The 26,565-nt window shown below is 40.9% G+C and overlaps 1 protein-coding gene across 3 annotated transcripts in view; it reads right to left on the reverse strand.

Moving 5' to 3' along the window:
* Window positions 1-469: 469 nt before the first annotated feature.
* The window catches only part of LOC149179381 (uncharacterized), a 316,696-nt gene continuing 290,600 nt past the window's right edge, over window positions 470-26,565 (reverse strand). Inside the window, exons 7-8 of one of the 3 annotated variants that reach the window (XM_089420631.1) lie at window positions 1,192-1,222; window positions 470-989 (exon numbers count right to left, since the gene is read on the reverse strand). In XM_089420631.1, coding sequence (XP_089276757.1) covers window positions 802-989; window positions 1,192-1,222 — 219 coding nt within the window. In that variant the 3' untranslated portion in view covers window positions 470-801. Of the gene's footprint in view, window positions 990-1,191; window positions 1,223-20,226; window positions 20,440-26,565 lie in introns of those variants that run through there. The other 2 variants (XM_089420632.1, XM_089420630.1) reach the window with 2 other exon arrangements.

The raw sequence follows: 26,565 nt of genomic DNA on the forward strand, positions 1-26,565 counted from the left end.
GACAATTGAAATATTGCTGCTGTAAGTTTAATATTTTAGAGAGGCCCTAACATTTAAGGCTCACGGGAAATAGATCTGGGAAACCTCAAGGTTTTAGGTGAAATTTTTTAATTTCCATTAAAAGCAATAATCTAGAAATTTCCTCATTGGGATGCACTGAAGACCTCCATGCAAGAGCTTAAGAATGATAAGTCACTAGGCCTTGATGTTCTCGTAGAAAAATTCTACAAGTAGATGCAACATGTGGTAGGGTAACATATTTGAAAAAGTGTGAGGTACAAACCAGAAGCACCAAGATGGGAGGTTTGGTAAATGACATTAAACGTCTTTGAATCTCAAAGTGCCTCATTGGTGTATACTCTTAAGGCATTTCCTTTCAACTATCCATTTCCTCAATTTTATATAATTATAATAGTCAGTCTTCAGTTCTTTCGAGCAGATATCTAATTTTAAATTTGTTTATCAACAAGGAAAGTGGGCCTGTAATGCATTACACAAATCATTGGATCTTTTAGTTTCTGAAAAATACAAGCAGCAAATTGACGGGGATGGCATTTTCTTTCTTGATCAACGATGCCATATATTATCTATCAATCAGCAGGCTTTAGGGTTGATAAGGGTAAGCCAGGACACAGTAAGCAGGAAGACTGCTCACTGTGTAGCCTTTGCATGACTTTTATCATCAATAAAAGAATTGGAGGAATCGAAAAGATAGCAGTTGCATGAGAGACGCAATTATTGTAGACATTTACATATCTTCCATTTCAAAGAACGTTTACGATACTTATATTTATCAAATGACTATTGATCATGATTGTTCACACGAGGCTCTACTTTAATAATCAGTGGATGTAAAATATCCAAGTGGGGTTCATTTACAACTGGTAAATCCGGTGTTACCAAAATGCAATCCAGTTTGCCTTCATTTTCCTCAAGTGCCTTGTTCAGTGACTTCCTTGCCACTTTAGTCACCAAAACCATTAGAACAACTACAAACATGCAATTTAAAATCAGTAAAATACCTACAAAAAGATGACCAAAAACAAGCGTCAAGGCACAACCTACTTTTATGTACTCATCAGATACACAAGGCAACCACTTAACAATTCGAGATGTTAACCGGAAAATGATTAAAGGTAAACCATACACCAAGAATATACTGCAAGTCTATATATTGAAATATTGACTTACCAGAGGCTACTGAACCAATAGTGAGCAATATCTGCATTAGAATAAACCAGAATGTCAGAGTTGTAGAATGGTTTATGCCAGACATAAAATGTCTAAAACAGAGTTCAAGGACAACTTGGGGAATAAAATTCCAGCACTTGCTACTTTCTTGATCTACAACAATGGTAAGCATGATATTGTCATCATAGGTGAGAAGAAGAACATAAACTTACAAACTAAACTACTATATATTCTTTAACTTTGTTTCCCCTTGTTGCTGCCTCGCTTACACACCTAAGTTAATGTGGGAAAAATCCTCAACCCCACGAAGTGTGGCCTTGGTGGCAAAGCTCAAAGAAGGGGTTGTCACCTAATCCCAACTCTCTCCATCTAGGCTCTCTCCTAGCTAAAGCCAAGGGGGTTAGACCCTAAGGAAGGTTTCTAAAGAAAAGATTGTTAAACTAACAAGTTCTAGGAGATAATTAGTAAATGAGTTAGAGCATCAACCATTCAACAAATTGTGATGTAACTTGAAGCAATGAATGAAGAATTTAGCAAGTACAAGTAAACATGAGCATTAACATCAAAATGTAAGTAAACAAATATAATTCGATAATATATCCTGCAAGGAAAATGTGAGTAAACCAATGCCAAATAAAATCTTGCAAGGAAGATATATGCTCAAATAAATGAAGTACTTGCAATAGTGGAAGATATATTCAAGCTACAACAAGATCAAATGGAATGGAAGCTGCAAAACAAGCATTAGAGAATCAAACCAAAATCACAAAATGATGATACAACTTTGAAATGAAAGCACTTAAAATTTAAAGTTTGCAAATAGATATTTCTTGTACTTGAAAAGAGAAAGCATGTTCAATCACAACAATGATAAAACTTTTAACTTGATCCAAATGAGCATAAATAAAGCACAAGAGTGAAGTGAATTTAAAATACTTGCAAGTAAATGAGATGTAAATGCTTTCTAAATCTATTGCATGTAACAGTGAGATGTTCAATAAGATGCCAATTTCAAATGCATGTGTAATGTCCCTTTCGAAATTAAATTGTTATAGGTTTATCTATTCTACAATTTTGGAGGCCATGGGAAGGAAAAACGGGTTGAAATGTTTTGTTGACATAGCGTGGGGGCCACCCACATGAGGAAACATGCACCACCTTAGAGAGAAGTTCAAATGACTAAGGAGGGAAAGTCGAATTGCTAGTTGGAAGGGGCCCACATGGGAAAAGAGGCCCACGAATTATAAATATCTTTTGACATATTTAACTCAATCTTAGTTGCTCACGTTGCTTAGCCGAGTTACTGTGTTGTTTAGCACACGTGTGTCTCCAAGCGGAGATCTCAACCCTTGCTTCAGTGGACTTTGAGTGCCAGTTACGGCAGTGGTAGTAGAGTTCTAGCACTAGGGGAAGTAACAGTAGGAGGCCGAGTTATAGCCGCAAGGAAAGGAGCAGCAGGAGGGATGAGTTACAGCAACAGGAAAATAGCAGCAAGGAGGCTAAGTTAGCGCAAAACAAGGAGAGTAACAGCAGCACAGGGATTGTGTAGCCATTAGAGTGAGAATTGTTGGTGCAACATTATCCTAGGCATTTTGGAGCTGGGGAGCTGGGAGATCATTTGAAGGGCCATTTGAGGTTGTTGGAATTGGGAGTGCATAGATTGACAGGATCATTCACAGCAACATAATTCGTATTTGGAGGAGGGTCAAGCTGTGAAGGGTCAATTTTTTTTAACGGTGGAACCAAGGGAAACCCTTTCTAGGTTTTTCTGGGGTTTTGGCAAGGAGTGCGCTCCTGATTTTATAGAATTTTCTAGGCAGATCTGAGGGGTCAAACAAGGGTCCCAACTCAGCTAGCAATTAAAAGAGCTCAAAGGAATTTGGGCCGAAATTCTGAGGTCAACATTTGGCCAATTTCTTCGTGAGTTATTCTAAGTTTCTTGCGTAGAGGCTGGGATTAATTTCCCAGAATTTTCTAAGCAGCAGGGAAGGCTCTAACAACATATCATTCCAAGCAACAGAACCTTTCTAAGCAGTGACAACACAGCTCTTGGGCCGGATTACTAGCAGACTTGAGGAGGGTGTTCCATTGTTTATTTTGGGCTTTTGTTGGCCTGATTAGATAAAGCCCAGGTGCACACATTCCAACACCTTGTTGTACACCTCTTCCCATTTAATAAAATGAGTAGACAGTCCAGTTTGTTTGCCAATTTTATGGTCTGATGGTCTGATTTTTCCTAGTTTGGAACATTACTGCATGCAAGAAGCAGCTTTCAAAATTGCGTGGTGCTTGTGTGCTAATGTGTTCTTGGTTGATTTTAGTTAATGCCTATTCTAGGGTGATTTGTTCCCCTCAACTCCTTCAACTTGGTAAGGACTAGAGGTGAATTGCAAGAAGGCTAGGATGAGGAGGCACTTGTCCTTCAGTAACAATACCCACCTAGACTTCAAGACAATCCACGTGCCTTCGTTTCTACAAGGGACTAGGCCACAAGGGAACTGTGGGGTCCTGTGTTTTAACCTTTCATCCAAACTCAAATCAAGGAAATTGAATGAAAGCTAGGGAAGATTGTCCTAAGATTTCTATCAACCAAGCTTATGCTTGGAGGTAAATTTTGGAAGTGCAATGGAAATGAATGAATAGATTTGTCTTTACAAGTAGAGATAGTGTTTCAAATGTGAGATGCTTCAAAAAGGTTCAAGTAAAAGTGTTCATTCACAATTAAGGCAATAAAATACTTGCATAAACAATGGAAGTGAGACTCAAATGATGTCAAAAGATAGCTGAAAATTAGATGTTTAAATCACCAACTTAACATGAATGTGGAGCAATATTAGCATGTGAAAATGATCATGAATGTAAACTATGAAATGATTATATGAGAGAACATATATATCAGCAACAACATACAGCTGTAGAAAATGAGTTATATCAGCTGCAAAAATCAGATCTAAAATGCTCCAAAAGGACAATGTAAAGTGAGAGATGGAGTTACTAAATTAGCCCAAGTAATAGTGTGAATTGCTAGGTTTATAGCATATAAATTAGCATGAGATCAAGGCATGTAAAAGACTTGGAGTGGAATGATATAAGCATAAAAATTGAAATTAGAAAGTTAAATCTACTTGCAAAAGAAGGAAACAAAACTCCAAAAGAAATTAAAAATGCAAACCTTTTTTATTTTATTAAATGAGAAGCCCTCTAATGGAGAATGAGGTCTGAGTTTACAAAGAGCTCAAAAGAGCAAATACTCCCCAAGTACACTTAATGGAAATAGAAGAGCCAACGCAATTCCTTTAGCAAAATACAAGCCCTCAAATGGGATACTTTGCTCTCCTCAAGGGATACAGTCTTGATTGCTCAAACTTGTTGGTCTTCAAGAGGAAATATTTCACATAGGAAGAAGAGAGGAAAGAAATGACTATGAGAGAAGTGCTTGGTGGACAAGAAGGCTCCAACAATGTATTCTTTGATCCTCAAACAATCTCCTTCAAATGAAGCTCACACAAGCCCTCAAATACTCCTAGAAGTCTATGCAAGGCATGAAAGAAAGACAAGTTAGGTTCATAGTTATTTACAAATGGCAATATACAACATGAAACCAATGCATGCAACAAAAGAAGGCCTCACTTGCACAAGAAAGGAAAGGCTAGACCTTTCCACAAGCTCTCAAATGCTAGATGAAATCAAATAAAGGGCATAATATAGATCAAAAAGAGTTGAAAAATTTTTTATGATCTTAGCAAGCTACAGTAAAGAAAACCCCCTTTTTCAATTTAATTTCCTTAGATCCTTGAGAGCAACCTGGTATGAGTCCTTACACCTTTGTCCTTTAAAGTGGGTTCGTCTAGCCAAAGAGTTACCCCACACTCAAGCTCCTTGAGATTTCTACACACTTGAAAGGATATTAGCACTCACAAGGGATTAAATTCAACAATGGAGGAGGAGGCTAGAGATTTAATCAAAGACTCTTCTAGTGCTCCTCTTCCTAGAGCATTCCTTTAATCCAAAAACTATGCAAGGTAACTTACATACATTAATCCAAATAATGGAAATGTGAAAGCTAACACAATCTAGAATCCATGTAGAAAATAGAGCATAGAGGGTTGAAGCAATATCACCTTACAAATATGGAAGGAGAACACCAACACAAAATTGAACCCCCAAAGTCTTCTTATTTAGCATGAAAGAAGTGAAAACAAATTTCAGTATTGTCTCCCCAAACACAATAGCTCGTTCCAAGATGTTTAAAATAGAGTCCATGGCTCATTCAAATAAGAGAATGGGAGAAAATCCCAATGTTAACCCCCAATGCCATGTGGAGAATGGTAGAAATTCGAATTTGCAAAGTGGAGCTCCAATGCCAAATGTGGAAATCGAATTTCCTCATGTCCATGTGCAAAATCGAGCTGCCTACCATGTGTGATGAATGGTGGCTGAGATGGAGAGCAATTCCCAAAAATTTCTCAACAAAATGCCAACCGAAATCTAGTTGTGACACCACTGCAAATTCAACCAATGAACTGTTGTGTGTAGATGTTGTTATGGACTACGTGGAGGTTTCCTTCATAGTTAAGCGTAGATGCTAAGAAAAGGTGTGTGTGTGTGTGTATATATATATATATATGTTGGGACATTTAAAAAACGTTATGTGCAATCATCAATGCATTATCCCTCATATTGCACCACCTTGTTAGGTCTTATTTGTTCAACAGATTTTATTAAAACATAAAAAATGAGTTGTGCATCTTTTACCTCTCCTAAATAGCCTTCAGCCTTTAAAAACATTGCTCCTTTTGGTGAAGTAGCTATCATATTTATCAATGGTGTACGCCTCGTATTTGTCCATCCATTTGAGACTATGCTAACGCCAAAGCTACTCCAAGAAGAATGAATCGATGATAAGATATTCTCCACAAGCTCTTTCTCATTTCTCCTAGCCACTCTCGAATTAGCTTCTTCTCTCCCTTGCACATTAACCAATTTAGGGGATGCCCCTTTGGTATTTTTGGATGGTGGTAATTGTTGTAGTTGAGTTTTTTTCCTCTTCCTTGCACATTAACCAATTTAGGGGATGCCCCTTGGGAATTTTTGGATGGTGGTAATTATTGTAGTTGAGTTTCTTTCCTCTTCCTTGCTTCAACCACAATCCTTGGGTCGGTGTTTGGAACTTCAGTAGCATTAGCAAGCTCATCATGCCTTCTTTTAATTTGATCAGCCTCATCTTACTCTCTTTGATATGGCCTCCTTGCCATTGGATTTGTTGTTTTTGGGAAACCTACAACCCCATGTCCTCCATGCAAAAAATGCGTCTTCACTCTTAAGTAGGATTCGTTATAACTTATACGAATTACTGTAAAGATTACATCGCCATTCCCATGAGCCACCACCTCTGCATCTTGAAAGCTTTTGAATATGGCTTCAAAGAGGACAATGTGCATCCCTCTTGTTGGGCTTGGGGGTTGAACTTGCACCTTGGTTGGAAGCCATTGCTACAAAAAAAAAAAATTAAAACAAATATGTAAAGAAGAAAACGTTTTCAACATTTTTGGAAGTATAAACCCTCAAAAAATACAAGAAATAGTTGGCAAAAACTAAGAAATGAATGCCTTTTACCAAAATTAGTTTGTTGTAGTTGAAGCTACCCCAAAACGCCAGAAAACAACAGAGAAATATGGTTGTAGTTGCGCAAAAACCAAGAATTCCTTAGTTGGAAACTCCCCACTCTAGATCTACTTGTGAAATCTCTCTTGCTTGCTGTTGAAATCTTCTTTGCTCATTGTTAAAATCATCCTAGCCAAAACCATTGCTCTCTTCCTCTTTTCTCCTTGCTAAAATCGCCCCTTTCCAAGAAAAATGACTTGCTCAATTTGTGTGATGAGGGAATGAAGTGAAATTATTATTATAACTATAGAGAAACCTCTAGAAACATCTAGGAATTAATTTAATCACAAAATATTAAGTAAAATGGTGAAAAGAAAAAAAAAATGAAAGAAGGCAATTTTAAGTGGAAACGCATCGTACGGTGGGACCGTGTTTTTGTCTGTATGAATATGTTTCCATCTCAGGAAACGCGCCCATACAACTGAAATGCATTTCAAGGTTGTATGGGACACGTTTCCATGTTTTTGGGCCGAAACGGGCATGAAACGAGCCCTACCCCCACATTTCCTGCAATATAGGTCTATAGATAATTCCATCTCGGAGTGAGCAATGTGAGTATCTGAGGTCTTTCACCTCTAGCCAAAATCCTTTATGGCTCCTTTGGCAAATGTATCAATCTCCTCTAGTCAAAGTTCTTTATGACCCAGCCGAGTCCTTTTGGATTCTCAAGAGAGAATCTGCGCTTTGATCATTCACCTTCATCCAAAATCCTTTATGGCTTCTCAGGTGAATTGCATCTATCTCCTTTGATCAAAGTCCTTTATGACTCAACCAAGTCCTTCTGGCTTCCCCGGAGAACATATATCCAATCATGTAATGGTACTAGTCCATTCACCTTTGATCAAAGTCCTTTATGACCCAACCAAGTCCTACTGACTTCTTAGATGAATGTATATGTCTCCCCTATTCAAAGTCCTTTATGACCTAGCCAAAGTCCTTTATGGCTTCAAGAGATGGTCTGCCCTAATCCTGCAAAGACATCAACCCTCTCCTCAAAAAGGGAGACATTCAACATCATGCTAAGCTTGTCTCTTCACTATAAACAGAGCCTTAGTGAGAAATTTTGTAATATGCTCATCTAAGTATATGTACTAGAGCTCCACTACTCTTTGCACCATGTCTCGGATGAAATGTCTTGATTCAAGACTTATGTAAGAAGCTTCAGAAGTCACACTACTTCATGGCTTGCAACAGAGGTTGTGATATACTCTGATCTTGTTGTATTGAGTGTGGCAGAAGTATTCTTCTTGCTAAACTAAGTTATCATAGTTGATCCCAAGCTGAAGTAACACCCCCAAGGTGCTTTTTTTGTCCTCTACACTCCATACTTAATCTGAATCCGTATATCCTTGCAACCACACTTTACTCCTGAGACATATCTCATACTATATCCAAATGTACCACACAGGTACTACATGCTAAGCTGCAAAGAAAATATTAGGCTTGGTGTTAGCCAGGTATGTCAATGATCCAATCAACTGCATGTGCATCATGAGATCCACCAAATCTGAATCTGAAGAAAAAACACTTAGCTTCTTCAGATTGGTCATCATAGATGTAGCCATGGACTTGCAATTCATCATACTGTTGTAGTTGCTACAACACCCTCCAAAATTTTGGCTTGCAATCAAATTTTGAAGCCTTCCTTAGTCTTTCCTTGATTGTTGCAAACACTCAAGCTCATTCCATGAGCTTTCTCAAAGTTCTTTGCCCCCTTTTGCTTGTTGGATTAACTGTCGTCTTCGGGCATGTTTGACTGTTATGTAATGTTTGCAAGCCTTTTCTAGTGGTTTCGAAGGTCGGTCCTTGTGTAAATGAGTTGTCCTAGCCTTGTAAACATCAGTTGCACTCATATAGAAAGTCTTGAGCGTTGTCGCACAAGTGTCGTCATGATCGTCCCAAAGTCTATCTGAAGTGTCACACTTGTCGCATCTTGTCATGCGACAGTCACAGAGGGGAATGCGTTGTTTGTTTTTTCCGATGATCTATGTTGGTGTGCCATCAAAGTATGCTAAGTGTGTGATCACAATTCAGGTTCATCATGAGTCCATCTCCCTCTCGTACTTAGCCATTTTCGGAAAATCTTCCCGACCAGGCAACTTAGTTTCACTAGACCCTGACTGAGCCGCCCACTGCGCAGTCTCAGCCCTCATTGATGTGACCTTGCTCCCTGGAACTGCATAGTGTGCAGTCACTATCCTCCAGGGTTGTGGTTCTGCGGAATTCCAGAGTCCAGCAGCCTCCCTTGACCTCCAGAATTGCGCAGGTGTGCCTCCCAGTCTTCCTTGAACTACGCACTTCGCACCTTCAACCCTCAAGCTTTTCCCTCACTTGTTGGAACTACGCAATGCGCAAAGAGCCCCACCTCCCTCGCCCTCCAAAACTGGGCAAATGCTTCCTCTAGTGCTCTTCCATCAACCGAAGCTCACTGCCCCCAAAAAGTGTGTAGATTTTCCCTTCAAGCCTCTCTGCTGCCCAATCCCCCTTGCCTCTTGAAACTGCGTAGTCTATCCTCCCAGGGTCCCATCCCACAGCAGGCACTGCCTGATTGAACTATACAATTATGACCCTCAATGGCCACTGGGCAATTTTTCTCCTTAGTGAGGATTGTGCAGAAAAGTTCCTCTGTCAAGCCCGAGTTGCGCTCTGTGCAGTGTCAGTGATCAAGCTCTCTCCCTATCAACTGGAACTGTGCAATGCGTAGTCATTGAGCCCTTCCTCCCATTCTGTGGCTTGTCATGGGCTCAGTTCATAGAGAATAATGCACCATCTTAGTCTAGGGAGCTTTCGGATTGATGTTGTCCCGTCATGAGTGAATTGCAGGAATAGGTACACTATCAAGTCATGGTGAGATGATGAAGAACGAGAAGGAGGGAAGCATGCCTAAAGACTCACTTGTAGCTGAATTTACCAATGGACCTATCAAGAGCAAGCAAAGGGACACACTTTACAACCACCTTCCAAGACTGAAGATCATTGAAGACCCTGCATCACCAAGTTATGCAGAGGAGAAGAGAAAGCATATCCAAGAGCACATCTAGCACTCAGCAGCAATAGTGACTTGACATTGCCACATCATCAAGCTAGTCCATGTTATCAATGTCATGGCAAGTCGTGCCATGAGTTGTCATATGCCACATCACTATTGTGGACCATGTATATTGTAATCAAATGTAATGTAAAGTGGAATTCCAAAGGACACACATGTATATGAAGAGTCATGTATGTTGAAAAGTCATAGGAAGTTGAACAGTCATGAGGGTAGTCAAAGAGTCACAAGGGGGAAGCATCACCCCTTGGTTATATATACACCCTCATCGTATGAGCAAAGGACTTTTCACCTTGTCTCCTCCCGCAAGGCATTAGAGAGATCAGCTAGTTCTTTGAGAAGCAAGGAGTGGCTCCAATGTCCCACTACTGGGGCTAGTGATGTACAATGTAAATATGTGTCTTGGAACTTTTGCTTAGTAACAGAAGCCTTTGAAGGCCAGCATGTTCTTCATGCATGAACTATGAATGTTTCTAAGATTATTTTGTGGACGTTTGTATTTCATGCATGCTTTCACATGTACTAAGATAGTTGAACTATTTCGGTTATTTTAGTGCTTATCTTGTTGAGAATGTTTTGTAATGGTTGTTATCGCTATCCTGTTAGGATATTCCGACACATAGGATATAGTTAAGTTCAACTTGGTCTAGTATAGAGTTAGGTTAGAGTTAGGTAAAGTGTGTTTCTTTACCGTTGTACATTTTGTAACTTACAATCCGACGGTCACGATATGTAGTGATCCGACGGTTCACTCTCACCTCGGTATTACCGACACTTGATCCGTGGCTTGACACCCGATTGGTCCATGAGTTCTATTTAAAGCGCATGGAGGGTCATTGTTCGAGTAATCCGTGCATGAGAGAAGCTTATGTAAATTTTCATTCTTTGATTAATAAATTGCCTGTAGTACCCACGTTGGGACAGGCCGTGGATTGTTTCCCTCCTTGCACTTTGAGGGTTTTAACCACGTCAAAAATACTGGTGTATTGATTTGAGAACTGGTTGTGAGCGGTGTCCTTTTGGTGTTCTTTCTGAGGAACTTACCCTGTAAATTCCTACATGGTATCAAAGCCATAACCGGCAGTAGACTTCCGATCATCAGGGTCACTAGCCCAATCAAAATCAGTGAACACATTGAACTACACATGCACTTCATCAGAAAGCTCATTCATGACCATGTTCTTGAAGTGCAATATTGTCCAACAGATGATCAGGTTGCAGACATCTTCACAAAGGCTCTCACAGAGGCGAAGTTCACTAAACTTCGATATATGCTTGGAGTTCAGGAAGTTGTCACTAAGGGGGGATAGGCTCTAGTGCCTCCTTCCTTCTCCTATTGTGTCATATTTGTAAATCCTTCAATCCTATCCCAAGTTGTTCTTAAGGGGGATGTTAGGATATTCCGACACATAGGATATAGTTAAGACATAACCGGCAGTAGACTTCCGATCATCAGGGTCACCAGCCCAATCAGAATCAGTGAACACATTGAACTACACATGCACTTCATCGGAAAGCTCATTCATGACCATGTTCTTGAAGTGCAATATTGTCCAACAGATGATCAGGTTGCAGACATCTTCACAAAGGCTCTCACAGAGGCGAAGTTCACTAAACTTCGATATATGCTTGGAGTTCAGGAAGTTGTCACTAAGGGGGGATAGGCTCTAGTGCCTCCTTCCTTCTCCTATTGTGTCATATTTGTAAATCCTTCAATCCTATCCCAAGTTGTTCTTAAGGGGGGATGTTAGGATATTCCGACACATAGGATATAGTTAAGTTCAACTTGGTCTAGTATAGAGTTAGGTTAGAGTTAGGTAAAGTGTGTTTCTTTACCGTTGTACATTTTGTAACTTACAATCCGACGGTCACGATATGTAGTGATCCGACGGTTCACTCTCACCTCGGTATTACCGACACTTGATCCGTGGCTTGACACCCGATTGGTCCATGAGTTCTATTTAAAGCGCATGGAGGGTCATTGTTCGGGTAATCTGTGCATGAGAGAAGCTTATGTAAATTTTCATTCTTTGATTAATAAATTGCCTGTAGTACCCACGTTAGGACAGGCCGTGGACTGTTTCCCTCCTTGCACTTTGAGGGTTTTAACCACGTCAAAAATACTGGTGTATTGATTTGAGATCTGGTTGTGAGCGGTGTCCTTTTGGTGTTCTTTCTGAGGAACTTACCCTGTAAATTCCTACATATCCCATCCTTGTGGACTATTCCGCAAGATACTAGACAGATTTTTCTTTGTTTATTAGGTATAACGATCCTCGCATTGTTGATTTGGGGTAGCATTGGATGTTCTCTAGCCACGAAATTTGGTGGAGAGGTTGGGGCACTTGAGATCTCCAATACCCAGAAAGGGTTTGGGCAGATTCTAAACAAATCAGGAGATATTAAAATAATTAATATTTTTAATGGAGTCCCTAAGTCTAAACTTATGGAAAATAAAATATTAATGTGTATTAATATGAATCTGTGTTAGAATGGTCCAAAAGACATGGATCAAGCCAAATCTAATCTTTAGCCATTGATTAAGAACTTAATCTCGGTCGTTGAGATGTCAACAGGAAAAGTATAAGAGGAGGCATGAGGGTCACTTGGAGAACACACCAGAGTGATCATTCATTCTATTCCCTAGAGCGGGGTTTGCTAAGAGAGATCGAATTAGTGATCAGGAGATGTAGTTGAGGGGCATTTGAGTACAGAGAGATAGAGAAGCAGAGATAGTGTCGAGAGAGCAGTGCAGTAGCCAAGGAGAGTGATGCAGAGCCAGCCAGGGCTCACGCAGGGCCATGTAGAGGCAGCCGAGAGCTGCGCAAAGCCTCAGATAGGCTAGCGTTGCTGACACAGAGGGCCTGAGGGCTAACGTAGGGCATCCCATGGCTGACACAGACCCATCCGGGGTGACACGGGGCCAGTGTGAGGCAGAGAGGGGTTAACGCTAGGGTTTATGGGGCAGATTTGTGCTAAGTAGCTGCTGGAAGGATTATCCTAGGTTTCAGCCAGAAGATTTGTCAGAAACTGAGAGGTATTACTACCAAGGAAATTCTCTGTTGGGTAGGCCAATTTTGGCACCCAGATTGTACTCTGATATCGCTTAATAACAAAATCCTTAGATAACTGCACTGGTTTTCCCACATTAGGTTTTTCTGGGGACATTAGTCCAAAAATAATAGTGTCATATGGTGTGTTTGTTTCTGTTTCTTTTAGTTGTTGATCTGTAATATGTTGAGCATGCACTAGTGTTTATTTCCAGTATTTACATTGTAACTAACTTGTTAAGAAAAATAACATGTAGGTAGGAATAAATCAGATAAATTGCATGGAGGGTTTCTAACTAAGTAAACTAAGAAACTTCAACATGGTATCAGAGAGTGATTGCAGATCACGGGAGGACTAAAGGACATCAGTCGAGCGGAGCAATAGCAGCAGAAAACAGCTAAGGAAAATAACAAGTAGGTAGGAATAAATCAGATAAAGTGCATGGAGGGTTTCTAACTAAGTAAACTTAGAAACTTCAACATGGTATCAGAGAGTGATTGCAGATCACAGGACTAAAGGACATCAGTCGAGCAGAGCAATAACAGTAGAAAACAGTTGTCCCGAGGTGACAGAAGTTGTTTCTAGCAGAGCAGCAACAAGGAAGGGTGACGCAGTGCCTGCATCATCAAAGGTGAGTCAGGAAGAGGCAGTGTAGAGGCTAAGGAAGGCAAAAGAAGCCTCACACAGAGCCACGGAGTAGCTGGGAGGGCTGACGTAGTTGGCTGAGGAGGCCAGGTCGCTGGTACCGGGGTTGCGCAGAGCCTAGGAGCTCTCACCTTCAGGTTGTTGAGGTTTAGAAGGTTGCGGAAATATTGCAAAGTGGAGCTGGTGAGGTACTGTAGTCAAAACAGTACCTGATAGAGCAAGGCCAGAGGAGTTACTACCGAGGGTTTCTAGCCAAGGAACCTGGATCAATGGTGCGGTTGCACAGGACGATCAGAGTAGGGGGCATCTCGACAGCGGCAGAAGGATTTCCACAAGGGAAATCAGGACTCAGAGGGGGTCCAGAAGAGAACTTCCAGACGGGAAGTAGAGACTTAGAGGTGTCAAACAAAGAACTTCCAGGAGGGAAGTAGAGGAGCATCATGGCACTACACGGAGTAAGAGACCAGGATACACTGGACGGAGCATTGAACATCGCAGTCTGGAAGGCCAGAATCTTATCTGTACTTGACAAAAATCGTGTCAAGAACTTTGCCTTGAAGGTAATAGTTATCCCAGTCAACCCCAATGATAATGACAAGTACGAGGAGGCGATGGCGAGGGCCAAGAGCATTATCCTTGACGGGGTCAAGGATCATGTAGTACCACACATAGCCGAGAAGGAAACGACATTTGAGATGTGGGAGGCTCTCAAGAAGCTGTACCAGCATACTTCTGTGCAAAGAAGAATGCTGCTTGAGAATTAGTTGAGGTCGTATCAGATGAAGAAGGGAGAACTGATTGACACCTTCCTCGGAGCACTGAATGAGATCCGAGATCAGTTGATTGCTATAGAGGCGACAACAAATCAGGCACTGATGGCGAGGACAACCCTGAATGATGTCTCAGAAGACTGGGAGGTATTTATCCAAAGTATATTGGGTAGAGGGACTCTCCCACCTTGGGACGAGATGTGGGCAATTCTTTGCCAGGAAGAGATCAAACGGCAATCGAAGACAGGTAGCAGCAGCAAGGGGATCAAAATCAAGCAGGAGGAGGAAGATGTGGCCCTAACATCTGAGGGAAAGCAGGAGAAGCGGAAGAAGAAAGATCTCTCCAAGATCAAGTGCTTCCACTGTGGGGAGCTGTGTCACTATGCGACCCAGTGTCCAAGGAAGAAGAGTAAGGGAGAGTCTTCCGAGGCTAAGGTAGCACCAGCACGGGCAAAGAAGAAAGTTTTGACAAACGATGACTGTGCCATGAGTGCACATGCACCACTTGAGCGGAAGTGGGGAGACATTGAGTTGTAGTCAGGCGGACTACAGGCGATGAGGGGCAGGATCCTTGAGGTACCCAGCCTCTTGGATTAGACCTTGCTACGGGAGCCCCAAAGAGGAGTAGCAGGACTGGCTGATGTGGGTAGAGACGGATGCGGATGGAGCAGCAGAGAATACTACAGTGCAGGAATCCCAAGACAGTGCAAGGCTAGCAGGCTGTAGCAGTGCGAGAGGCACAGGAGTGTTGCACCAGTGCAGGATGGCACAGAGAGGTGTGCAACAATGCGAGATGCAGGGAGTTGTTGCAGCAGCGCAGAGGTCAGAGAGGGAGCACTTATTAGCGGCAAAGGGAGCTTCAGCATCAGGAGGGTCTCTAGCCTAATGGGGAGGTTAGGTTGGGAGATCAGTTATTTACTTCTCAGTAACTGAGTTGCAATGCAGCAGTGGGCAGCACGATGCAACATGATGAGAGGAGGTGCAGTGCAGATGCAGTGCTAGGAGAAAGGACCAGCAGCAGCACGAACGTAGAGGGAGTTGTCGTACAGATGCAGTAGTGGCAGTGGCAGAACCATGGGCAGCAGTACAGAATGCAGCAGTGCAGAGGATGTTGGGCAGGAAGGCCTAGCGTCAAAACAGGTACCGATGCCGGATGATCGAAGTAATACTCAGTGAGGAGTATTGCTAGAGCACAGTCCTCAGTAAGAGGGAGTGTTAATTTAGGGTAGCATTGAATGTGCTCTAGCCACGAAATTTGGTGGAGAGGTTGGGGCACAAGAGATCTCCAATACCCAGAAAGGGTTTGGGCAGATTCTAAACAAATCAGGAGACATTAAAAATATTAATATTTTTAATGGAGTCCCTAAGTCTAAACTTAGGGAAAATAAAATATTAATGTGTATTAATATGAATCTGTGTTACAATGGTCCAAAAGACATAGATCAAGCCAGATCTAATCTTAGCTGTTGATTAGGGACTTAATCTCGGTCGTTGAGATGTCAACGGATAAAGTATAAGAGAAGGCTTGAGGGTCGCTTGGAGAACACACCAGAGTGATCAGTCATTCTATTGTCTAGAGCAGGGTTTGCTAAGAGAGATAGAATTAGTGATTGGGAGATGCAGCTAAGGGGCATTTGAGTACAGAGAGACAGAAAGGCAGAGATAGTGTTGGGAGAGTAGTGCAGTAGCCAAGGAGAGTGATGCAGAGCCAGCCAAGGCTCACATAGGGCCATGCAGAGGCAATCGGGAGTTGCATAGACCCTCAAAGTGGCCAACGTTGCTGACGCAGAGGACCAGAGGGCTAACGTAGGGCATCCCAAGGCTAAGGGAGACCCATCCGGAGTGACGCAGGGCCAGCATGAGGTAGAGAGGAGTTGACGCAGTCCAGAGAGGGGCTGACGCTGGGGTTTCTAGGGCAGATTTGTGCTAAGTAGTGCCGGAAGGATTATCCGTGGTTTCAACTAGAAGATTTGTCAGAAACTAAGAGGTATTATTGCCAAGGAAATTCTCTGTTGAGTGGGCCAATTTCGGCACCCTGATTGTACTCTGATATTGCTTAATAAGAAAACCCCTCAAATAGCTGCACTGGCTTTCCCACATTGGGCTTTTCCGGGGACATTAGTCCAAAAATAATGGTTTCATATGGTGTGTTTGTTTCTGTTTATTTTAGTTGTTGATCTGTAATATCTTGAGCATGCACTAATGCTTATTTTCAGTATTTACATTGTAAATAACTTGTTAAGGAAAATTACAAGTAGGTAGGAATAAATCAGATAAAGTGCATGGAGGGTTTCTAACTAAGTAAACTTAGAAACTTCAACACGCATCCATAATGGACTATTCTGCTGGATGTTAGATGGATCGCATCCGCTGTGGACTATTTCACTGGATGTTGGACAAGTCCTTCTGGTTCATGTGTGTCTCTTCCTGGGTGGTACTATTACCTCTCACTTAGAGGCTCACTTTTCTCTCCCCCTTTGCAGTAGAAGAACCTCGACACAGTTGCACTGCACACTCCCCTTGCTTTTCGAAGATACCATTGCATCACTCTCTTGTGCTGACAGTTAGAGTCAAGGAAAATATTTAAGGATTTGGCAACCGAGCCTTTATACTAGATAGGACTCCTACACCAAATGGTGTGAGGTCTGATTGGGACTTCATATTGGGGAGATCCCCTGAATGTTGGTGGGTCCAGTAACGTCAACACATACTAAATTTCCTCAAAATCTGGACAATGTACTTTCCTTGAGGAAGATCTCATCAGGTCCCTGCTACACCTCTAATCCCAAGAAATAGTGTATTTGGCCAAGATCCTCCATTTCAAACTTCAAGGCCAACTCCCTCTGATATTGAAGCAGATCCTCATGTGGTAGTCATGGTTGCTACCATTGTCACGAATGCAAATCCTCCTACCACTGTTGCTCCCTCTGTAACGTAAGCAAGTCCTTTTGTTGTTGCTACTCTCTCAAAATTGGAAGCTCTTCCTATCATCTGGCACGATCCTGGATGTCCTAACAATCTATACAATTTCTCCTTTCAAACACCAATCACTATGCTGAGTCTGTGCTTGAGCCCTTAGGTCATACAAAAAACTAATCATCTAGTGACTGGAGCAAAACTATCCTTGTAGTCCACTCCCTCTTACTCGGAGAACCCTCTTGTCACAAACCTTGCTTTGTTCTTCCTCATGTTTCCATCTGTTCTTAGAATCATTTCCCTGGAAGCCTTCATGTTGTACCTGCAGTCCTCATTTAGAAGGCCACGGAAGAAATAATCATAACTAAGTAAAAAAAAACAACGACAAGAGGTTGACCAATGAATAAAAAATAGAAATAATAATAATAATAATCAAGGGAGAAAAATATGAAGTACTTATCTCTTGATTAAGAAGAAACTACTGAGGGTTGTAGGGAATTGTCAACTCCCTCTTGATCCTTGCTTCCTTGTAGAAATCAATGAAGTCCATCTTCAATCTTATCAAGCTTAGATTCCTTTGTCTTCTTCTGAGGTGGATGCTCATCTTCATCCTCAACATCAGTTGTTGATGCATGTTGCTTTCCTTTCCTTTTCCTTGCATGAATTGTAAGGGCTAGAGTTTCTTCGTCTTGTATATTCATCGAGCTATGTCGCCACACCAAAGACTTAACAAGCTAGCATCAACACAAAGTCATTCCACATGCTATCAAGGAGATAAACCAAGTATGCATCACACCAACTCCACTTGCATTCAACACTCCAAGTCTTTCTCTAGGGTTTCATCCAACAAATCCTAGGACTTTATCATCCAAGACTTCAAGACAAGTTATAACTTCCAAGTCTTTTCTAGGGCTTACAAACCCTAATTCTTTCAACTATTGTAGCACACAAGCATAAAGACTCCAAGACAAATACATCAAGACTCCTCAGCACCCTGATCATAATATCCATTGATCACCTAATTGTTAGCCCCTTCCTTTGCCTAACAGACTTCCCTTCTCAGCCCTTACTTCAGCCCTTTCTCTAGCTATCCTCGTCAACCTGCTATAGCAACCTTTCCACTGGTTGTAAGGCACTCGGACCACACAAAAGACCCTCAACCTTCTTCCTAAGTTTTGTTTGGGCCTTTCCATAGGCCTAAGGATATTCAGCCCTCAGACTACTCAGGGACCGTTTTGTCCTTGTCCCTGAGGTAACTCGGTTTCTCTAGAATAGCTAGTCTTCCAAACTCGGCTTCTCTAGAACAACTAGTCTTCCAAACTAGGCTTCCTTAGATAAATATCCTTCTCTTCTTATGTTGCAGTTCTCCTTCTAGGGCTAATCTTCACAAAGTGAAGTTCACCACACTTGTCTCATAGGCTGACTTCAATGGCTACTCTTTAACAAGTTCTAATACCAAGGTGAATTTTCTACAAGATGAACAGCAAAAACCATTTTTCTGATTTGATAATTACTCCCTAATGAACTTCAACTAGTTTATCTTATGCCACTGATATCATTGAGCAATTATACATAGAAAATCTCAACAGTAATGCAGCAAAAACAGTAAGATCATAAAAAGACGGACATGCACAATAGAGACAACAAATTAACCCCTGGAAACCCAAACTATGGAGAAAACCTAGCAACGTCTTTTCTAGGAGAAACTATTCTTCAGCAAGGTTTAAAATTCCAAAAACTGTCTAGAAATCTATGCCAAAATCCAAGTCTAAACACTAGACAAACCTGGTCAAAATTCCAGCCAGTCAATGCTGGTCAAACTAGCCAAAGATGCAGAAGTCAACATTGGTCAACAGTCAATAGTAAAAAATTTGGCCTGTAGTCAAGCTTGGACCTGCAATCATATCCATATTGCAGTCAACAGGCAACTTGGTCAAATCAAACTTGGTAAAATCTCATCAAATTTGGTCTCTTTCTGCTCCCACGTGTCACTACTTAGAAGAGAAAATGAGATGACTGAATGGTCAAATGAAGATGTCAGATTGTGTGTATATATATACTTGCCAAATGGAGTGAATTTTGACCAAGGGACACACCCTTTCATGGTGGGGCTAAACTGTCCCTTTTGAACCTACATGAAGCCCAAAATATAGAATTTATTTTATTTTAATTTTCACAATTTTTCTAAGCCAACTTAGGAGATCTCTTGGCATGCAGGAACACCTCCTGATGCTACACAAAAAATCAACAAAATATTATCAGGATTCAAGTTTCTAATTCCTATCATTTGATTTACGGATTTATTCTTGGGACCCACTCTCTATTTTAATTTATATTCTAATGATTTTATTGTTTTATAACTCATGCATGTAGAAATCATGGGTACTCATCCAATCCATTGTGATAAAAGAATGAAAATTGAAACATTGTTACGATCCATTTCCACTACTACTAAAAGAAAATCTTGGTTTTCTTGGTTTGGAAACTTGCATGCAAGAAAGCCCCTTGGAAAAAAACCAGATTTGGCAACCATACTCAAGGAGTGGATAATGTGTTTATAACTTTATTACACCCACCATAGGGGACACATCCCCGCGGAACACAGACTTAATCTAATACTGTTGGTTTTTAAAGTCTACCTATAAATACACTTTTATGAATCCATTAGAGCCACGTGATATAAGAACTTGATAGACTGAAGTCAAAGGCCCATACACCATCAAGACTAATATCGTAGCAACAAATTCAAACCCCATAGATCATCAGCACTAGTATTCCTTGCAACAACAAAATGTTGAAGGGAAAAAAATTAGATCAAGCTCCCTTAACTCTTATCCATTACAAAAACCATTGATGTGTTTCCCAGTTTATTTCAAAGATCACCCAACATAAGAAGAATCTCCCCTGCAAAAAGAACAATACCAGTACAACTAGGATATGCAACTCATATCTGGCTCATGGACTATACCAAGCCAAATCATTGACATAACAAAAACTCAAAGTTGGAAAATTGAACTCAAGTAGTGTAAGTTTGACTTGCCTGTAATCATGAGGAAAACTATAATCCACGAAATTTGGAGTTTTTTTATTTCCACCAAGCTCAGCTCTACAAACTGTTGATTTTCTAGAGCTAATGTAGACAAGCACAAATTTCTGCCATTGATAATTACTTCCATTGATATACAGTCTTCCTTTAGCATACTTCAGAACATCATTAAGCAATTACACTCAAAAAATTCAACAGTAAATGCAATAGAACAGTAAAAATCGCAGTAGACAAGCCATGCACAGTAGACACCAAAAAATTTCACTTAGGAAACCCAAACTCAAGAGAAAACCCAGCAATCTTTTCTAGAAGAAATCGTTAAATTCAGCAAAAAGTACAATATGATTTTCCAGTCAAGCTTGGTCAATTTAACCACAAAATCCACACAGGTCAAACCTAGTCAAATAGGCCTAAATTCGACCTACAGTTGCCCTCAAATTCAGTCAACCATGAGTCAAATAGGCTGAATTTCAGCCTCCTCCTCCTGCCCAGATAACTCGGTCAATCTCAATAAAATAGAACAAAAAATCTCAATCAACCTGCCGCCAAATTTTGCCTCAGAAATTTGATCAATTTGTGCCTCAAAAATTCAGCCAACCACCTCAGTCAAACTTTGGTCAATCTGCTCATAACAGAACTCGATCAACTACCCAGAAAACTTGCTCAAATAGATCAGGTCAACGTTAGTCAAACTTCTAATCAGACTTGCTCTCCTCCTCCTCCTTTGCATGTGTGAACAGAAAACAGATGTATTTGATGATCTAAATTGATGCCAAAATGGAGGTTGAATGGTTATATATAGCGTTCAAAAAGGTGGGTTTTGACCAAGGGTCACACCCATTAGTATGGTGGGGCCGACCTGACTTTCTAGAGCCTACATGAACACAAAAATAATATTTTTCTTTCTCATGGTTTGGCTGACTTGAATACCGACCGCAGCTATCAAAAATCTACACTCCCTCTTAGCTAGAGAGGTATTCACTTTAACTTCCTCAGATGTCCTCTTTGTTGAACAATTTCTCCATCCCAAGAAAAGATTAAATGAGCTCGCTATGTCAATGTATCCATCCACTTCATGTTCTAACCTAGAACCATGTGGAAAGCATCCTACATCAGCATCATGTAAAGGATCTAGTTACCCACTTGTCACATACCCTTTGCAAATGGATCTAGTCACCCACTAGCCAAATACCCTTTAGCGATATGGTCAGGTACCCCTTGACTAGAGTAAACACAATACTAGTCCTGGGTTACCAACCATCCAAGCCATCACTTGGAACCAGGTCAATACCCCTAAACAATGGTGAAACCCTCGGACAATCTACCATTTCTTCCTGTCGTCACATGATATTGAATGGTAAAACAAGTTCCTGATGTTATGGGGCACTCACTCTACCCACTAGCCAAGTAACCCTTGGCAATATGGTCAAAACCTTCTAACCAGGGGCGTACTTCAGGCCCTGATGCTCTCTAGGTCATTCTCCCTAGCGACATTATATGGCTCCTGGTCAATAACCTTAACCTAACAACAATGTCTTCCCTTGATTCTACAGCATCAACACTCCCTCGCAACGAGGGAGACATTCTCAACCACTATAAGCTTGTCCCTAAAGTAGACAAACTTCATCTAGGACAGAGGCTTTAGAGGCTTTGTGAGAATGTTAGCAACCTACTCGTCTGTAGAAATGTATTGGAGCTTCACTACTCCCTTCTATACCATTTCTTGGATGTAGTGGTACTTGATCTCAATATGCTTCGACATGTCATGGAAAACTGGATTTTCCAAAAGTTTCACACAGCTTTGATTGTCACCATATATCATGGTCATCTCTAGCACCTATTCAAACAATCTTGTGAGTAGCTTCCAAAGCCACATTGCTTCACAACTTAGCAAACTAGTTACAATATATTCAACCTCTGCAGTGTTGAGTGTGGAAGATGTTTGCTTCTTTCTCATCCAAGATATCATAGCAGAACCCATATTGAAGCAACATCCTGATGTGCTCCTTCTATATGCAGCACTCCTTGCCCAAACTGAATATATATATCCCTGAAGTTGTACTTCATCGTTTGAGACATATCTCAATCCATAACTGACTATACCACACAAATATCTCAACACATGTTTTGTCACAATCCAATGTATATGCCTCGGTTCCACCAAGAACTGGCTCAAAGTGTTAACTGCAAAGCAAATATCAGGTTTGGTATTAACCAGATACTTCAATGAACCGATCAACTATTGATACATAGAGGGATCCATCAAATCTGAATCAAAGTCTCTCAGCTTCTTCAAACTGGTTACCATGGGAGAGGCCATGGACTTACAGTCCATCGTCCCAAATCTCTAAAGGATCATAATAATATACTTTCCTTGACCAAGGAAGATATCTCTCTGCTTCTGCCATACTTCTAATCCCAAGTAGTAATGCATGAAGCCTAGATCCTTCATCTCGAACTCAAAGGTTAAATCCCTTTTACAGTAATCAATGAGATTTTCTACTACTATCAGAAACAATTCATCAACTTATAACAACAAGATCACAAGCTCCCCTCTAACAACCTTCTAGAAAATGTTGGGATCAGCGTTACTCTTGGAAAAACCAAAAATCATCAGCTATCCATTAATCCAATGCCTACTTGAGTTCGTACAAAGCCTTCTTTAGTCTACAAACATGAGATTCTCTCTCATGCACCTCAAAGCCCTAAGGTTGTTCTATGTACACTTCTTCCTCAATCACTCCATTGAGGAAAGTAGTGTTTACATCCATCTGATGCAATTACCAACCAATAATAGAAGAAATAGAAATAATGGTTCTAATAGAAGTGTACCTAGCAACTAGACAGCTGTCTCTTCATAGTCCTCTCCCTCTTTCTAGGAGAACCCTCTTTCCACAAATCTTGCTTTGTACTTCTCTATGCTACCATCTACCACATGCTTGATCTTGTAGATCCACTTGGAAATCACCATTGACTTCCCCTCAAGTCTTGGCACAATTTCTCACACCATTCTTCATGATGGACTGATATTCCTCCATCATGGTATCCTTCCAAACTTGTTGGCTTGTTGCCTCCTCATAGTTGGATGGCTCAGAATCAATGATGTGACTCATCAGTGTTGCATATCCTGAGTAGTTCTTAGGTACATTTCCCTGAAAGTGCCACGGGAAGCTGCATGTCCCTCTACATCCTACAATTTACTTCGAAGCCATGTTGGTCTCTGCTTGGATTCTGGAACAACAACCCTAGGTGGGTCAATTGGCTCAATGGGGCCTTCTAGTTCTTCTTGATGATCTAAAAGATGTTCCACAAGTGCGGAAGGACCTAAACCCACATCCTTGGGAGCCTCATGTTCCTCATCATCAATATACATGTCAGATTCTTTGGATCTCCAGTAATTGTGTTGCCACACAATCTAGCAGGGGTCTTAGGAGGGGTACATAGAAACAACTTGTTGAATTTGGAAACTAGGGCCAAACTCCACCTTGGACAGCTCATATGATGGAGATGATATTTTTGTTGGATTCCACTTTCTGAGAGTTGTAGGATTGATCTAAAGATCATTTCATTCTGACATGTATAAATGGAATTAAAAATTTATTTCTTCTATGGACAAATGGTCAAGGTCGGCCAGCAATCTAATGTAGGCTCAAAAGCCCAAAAGTCATGTCTCTCCACCCTCAACGTTGCATATAAATAGAAGAAGCATCGACTGCATTTGGACATTCATCATCTCACACATATCTCTCTCTGCTCATCTGATTGGGTCGTACGAATTTCATGACAGCCTTCTTCTCCTCCACACGTGCGAAGGGTTGACTGTAATTTCTGTTTTCCAGTGTTGACCAAGTTGCAGCAAGTTTGACCAGCGTTGACCAGGTAGTGTTTGACCTTGTTTGACTGCGATTTTTGTGGGAATATCTCTGTTTGGGTAGCCGCATATTTGGGCACGGAAACCAAGATTTCCTGTGATGTTTGACCAGTATTGACTACAACAAGTTTGATTGATTTCTTCAAGACTGTTTTGGGCTGATTTGGATTGTTTTTGGAGGCTGAATTGACTGGGTTTGACCAAGCTGATTTGGAGGAATAATTTCGTTGATTTGACCAATGTTGACTTTCTGGTTAGGGCATCCTGTAGATTGTAGTTTGATTGGACAGATTTGACTATGTTTGGGCAAGTGAAATTTGTATATTGTACTCTCTCTCTCTGCTGAACTTTTGAAGAATAATAAGAAGACTTGATCAAAGGGTTTCCCCACATTGGGGTTTTTCCCTAGCATCTGCCAAATATTGTGTCCTCATTTTGCCTTGTCTTCTACTTCTTATTTATGTTTTATCTACATTTAATATCATGTTAATGTGATTGCTAATCTGGAAATTGATATTCGGCTAATAAGAAAAATTGAAGTAAATTGCTCTTAAGCATAGAACATACCATGGTTATCTAAAATTGACATAATAGACCAAATGACAACAATGGGACAAAGACCTACTGTCATCTCAGTGAATGTCCCCTGCTCTTTATGGACTTTCACCTATGGGTGGAGTCTCAGTAACCCTCACCTTTGATTAATATGTCTAAACTAGGGTTCGAAGTGAGGCAAGGATGGCTCATTTAATGGAAATGCTCAATTAAGGTGCAAGCTTTGGAAGAAGCAAGAATGGCTTTCCACAAAAAATCCCTTAAGAGAAATACTATACAAGACCTAGGTTTGAGAGATATGCCAAGATAAAGGCTCATCCAAGGTCAAGATAGCTAAGAGAAAAGGTTTTGAATGATAAGCTATAACTTGCAAACCTTCAAGAAATCCCCAAGTCAAAGCAGCTTCAAGGGTTCCCGCTTGGCACAATGGCTTAAGGCATCAATTATCTTGACATTCAACCGTGAAAATGGCCTCAAATTCAGAGGAGAGTTGGAGGAAACATCAGCGTAGAAGCTTGTTCAATTGATTTTGCAGGATCTCACTCCAAGTGAATTTCGTACCAAGCCCTAGAGAGGCTACCTATTCTTAAAGAGATGAAGAAAGAGAGGAAGGAGATGAAGAGAATGATAATTCGATAAGCAAGAGTGATCACCAAGGATCTAGGACCGGTGCCTAGCTATTGTGAAGATTGGAGTCAAAATGATCAAGATTTGGGAACTTCGCTCTTCAAGGATGCCTAAAGAAGTAGCTTCGCTTTCTAAACTTTTATTCTTTGATGGCAATTGTTATGGAGTTTCAAGGATGCACATGCAAATAATCCTCTAAGAATGTTCATTCATATTTTGTCCAATGAGTAACACATGCAAAAATCTCCAATAGTTTCAATGACTCCACTAATTCGCATGAATTAGGGCACATTATTTCACCATAAGAAAATAATTTCATGCATTAGACATCCATTAAAACATAAATATAGCATTATATTGCACTTACAGGACAAAGAAGAGTATGTCTATCAAAAATCTTGCCAACAAGAAGCTCCAAGAGAGAACGAAATCTTTCCACACATCAAATTGCATATATTCATCTAAATCATTCCACAAATCACAAGCTGAAAACCTCTAATGAGAGGGCCGAAAATTCCAAGTGTGATGAACAAATACAAATGAGGCCTCTCCCATTTTTATGATCCTCTCACAAGTTCAAATTAGCCTAAATTCCCCTAAATTTACTTTAATGTGTAAAACAACATGTCTTTGGTGACAAGCCCACCAAATAGCTCAAATTTGTAAAATAAGCCTTCCTAATGAGGTTGAATGATAAAAATAATGGTGCAAAGAGGGATTGGAAGGCCAAGATGAGTCCTCAATGTGCCAAGATGAAGAGGGCTCCAAAATGATGATCAAGTGGGTGGCCCCTTGATTTACAAGCAAAACAGCCTGTGGTGCTCCCAAGTGAATATGGGGTACAATCAGTGGTCTCATGGGTCTCCAATGGTTCATTAACAAGTCAATGCTCCATAAGTGAGGTCTAAAAGATGATGCATGCCATCCTGTGTCTCTCCAGATGAGACAAAACCCCACCTAGGCCCTAGATCAGCTGCCAAGTGTTGGGTGCAAATGTGTGGCCGGTTGGGTAACGTGGTCCAAGTACATCATCGTCTTTGTATGGCTAGGGCACAAACAAACAATATGTGGTGCTGAAGAATCCCATGGTGAGGCAATCAATGCTCTGTTGTGGTGGAGGCCCATGGCTCTCAACGCTAACCCTACAAGTGTCATTATGAACCTCTGGAGGGCTTGGACC

Source organism: Pinus tabuliformis, chromosome 4_1 (assembly GCF_031772625.1).
Source record: "Pinus tabuliformis cultivar Carrire ecotype Pingquan chromosome 4_1, CPIR1, whole genome shotgun sequence".
Taxonomy (NCBI): Eukaryota; Viridiplantae; Streptophyta; class Pinopsida; order Pinales; family Pinaceae; genus Pinus; species Pinus tabuliformis.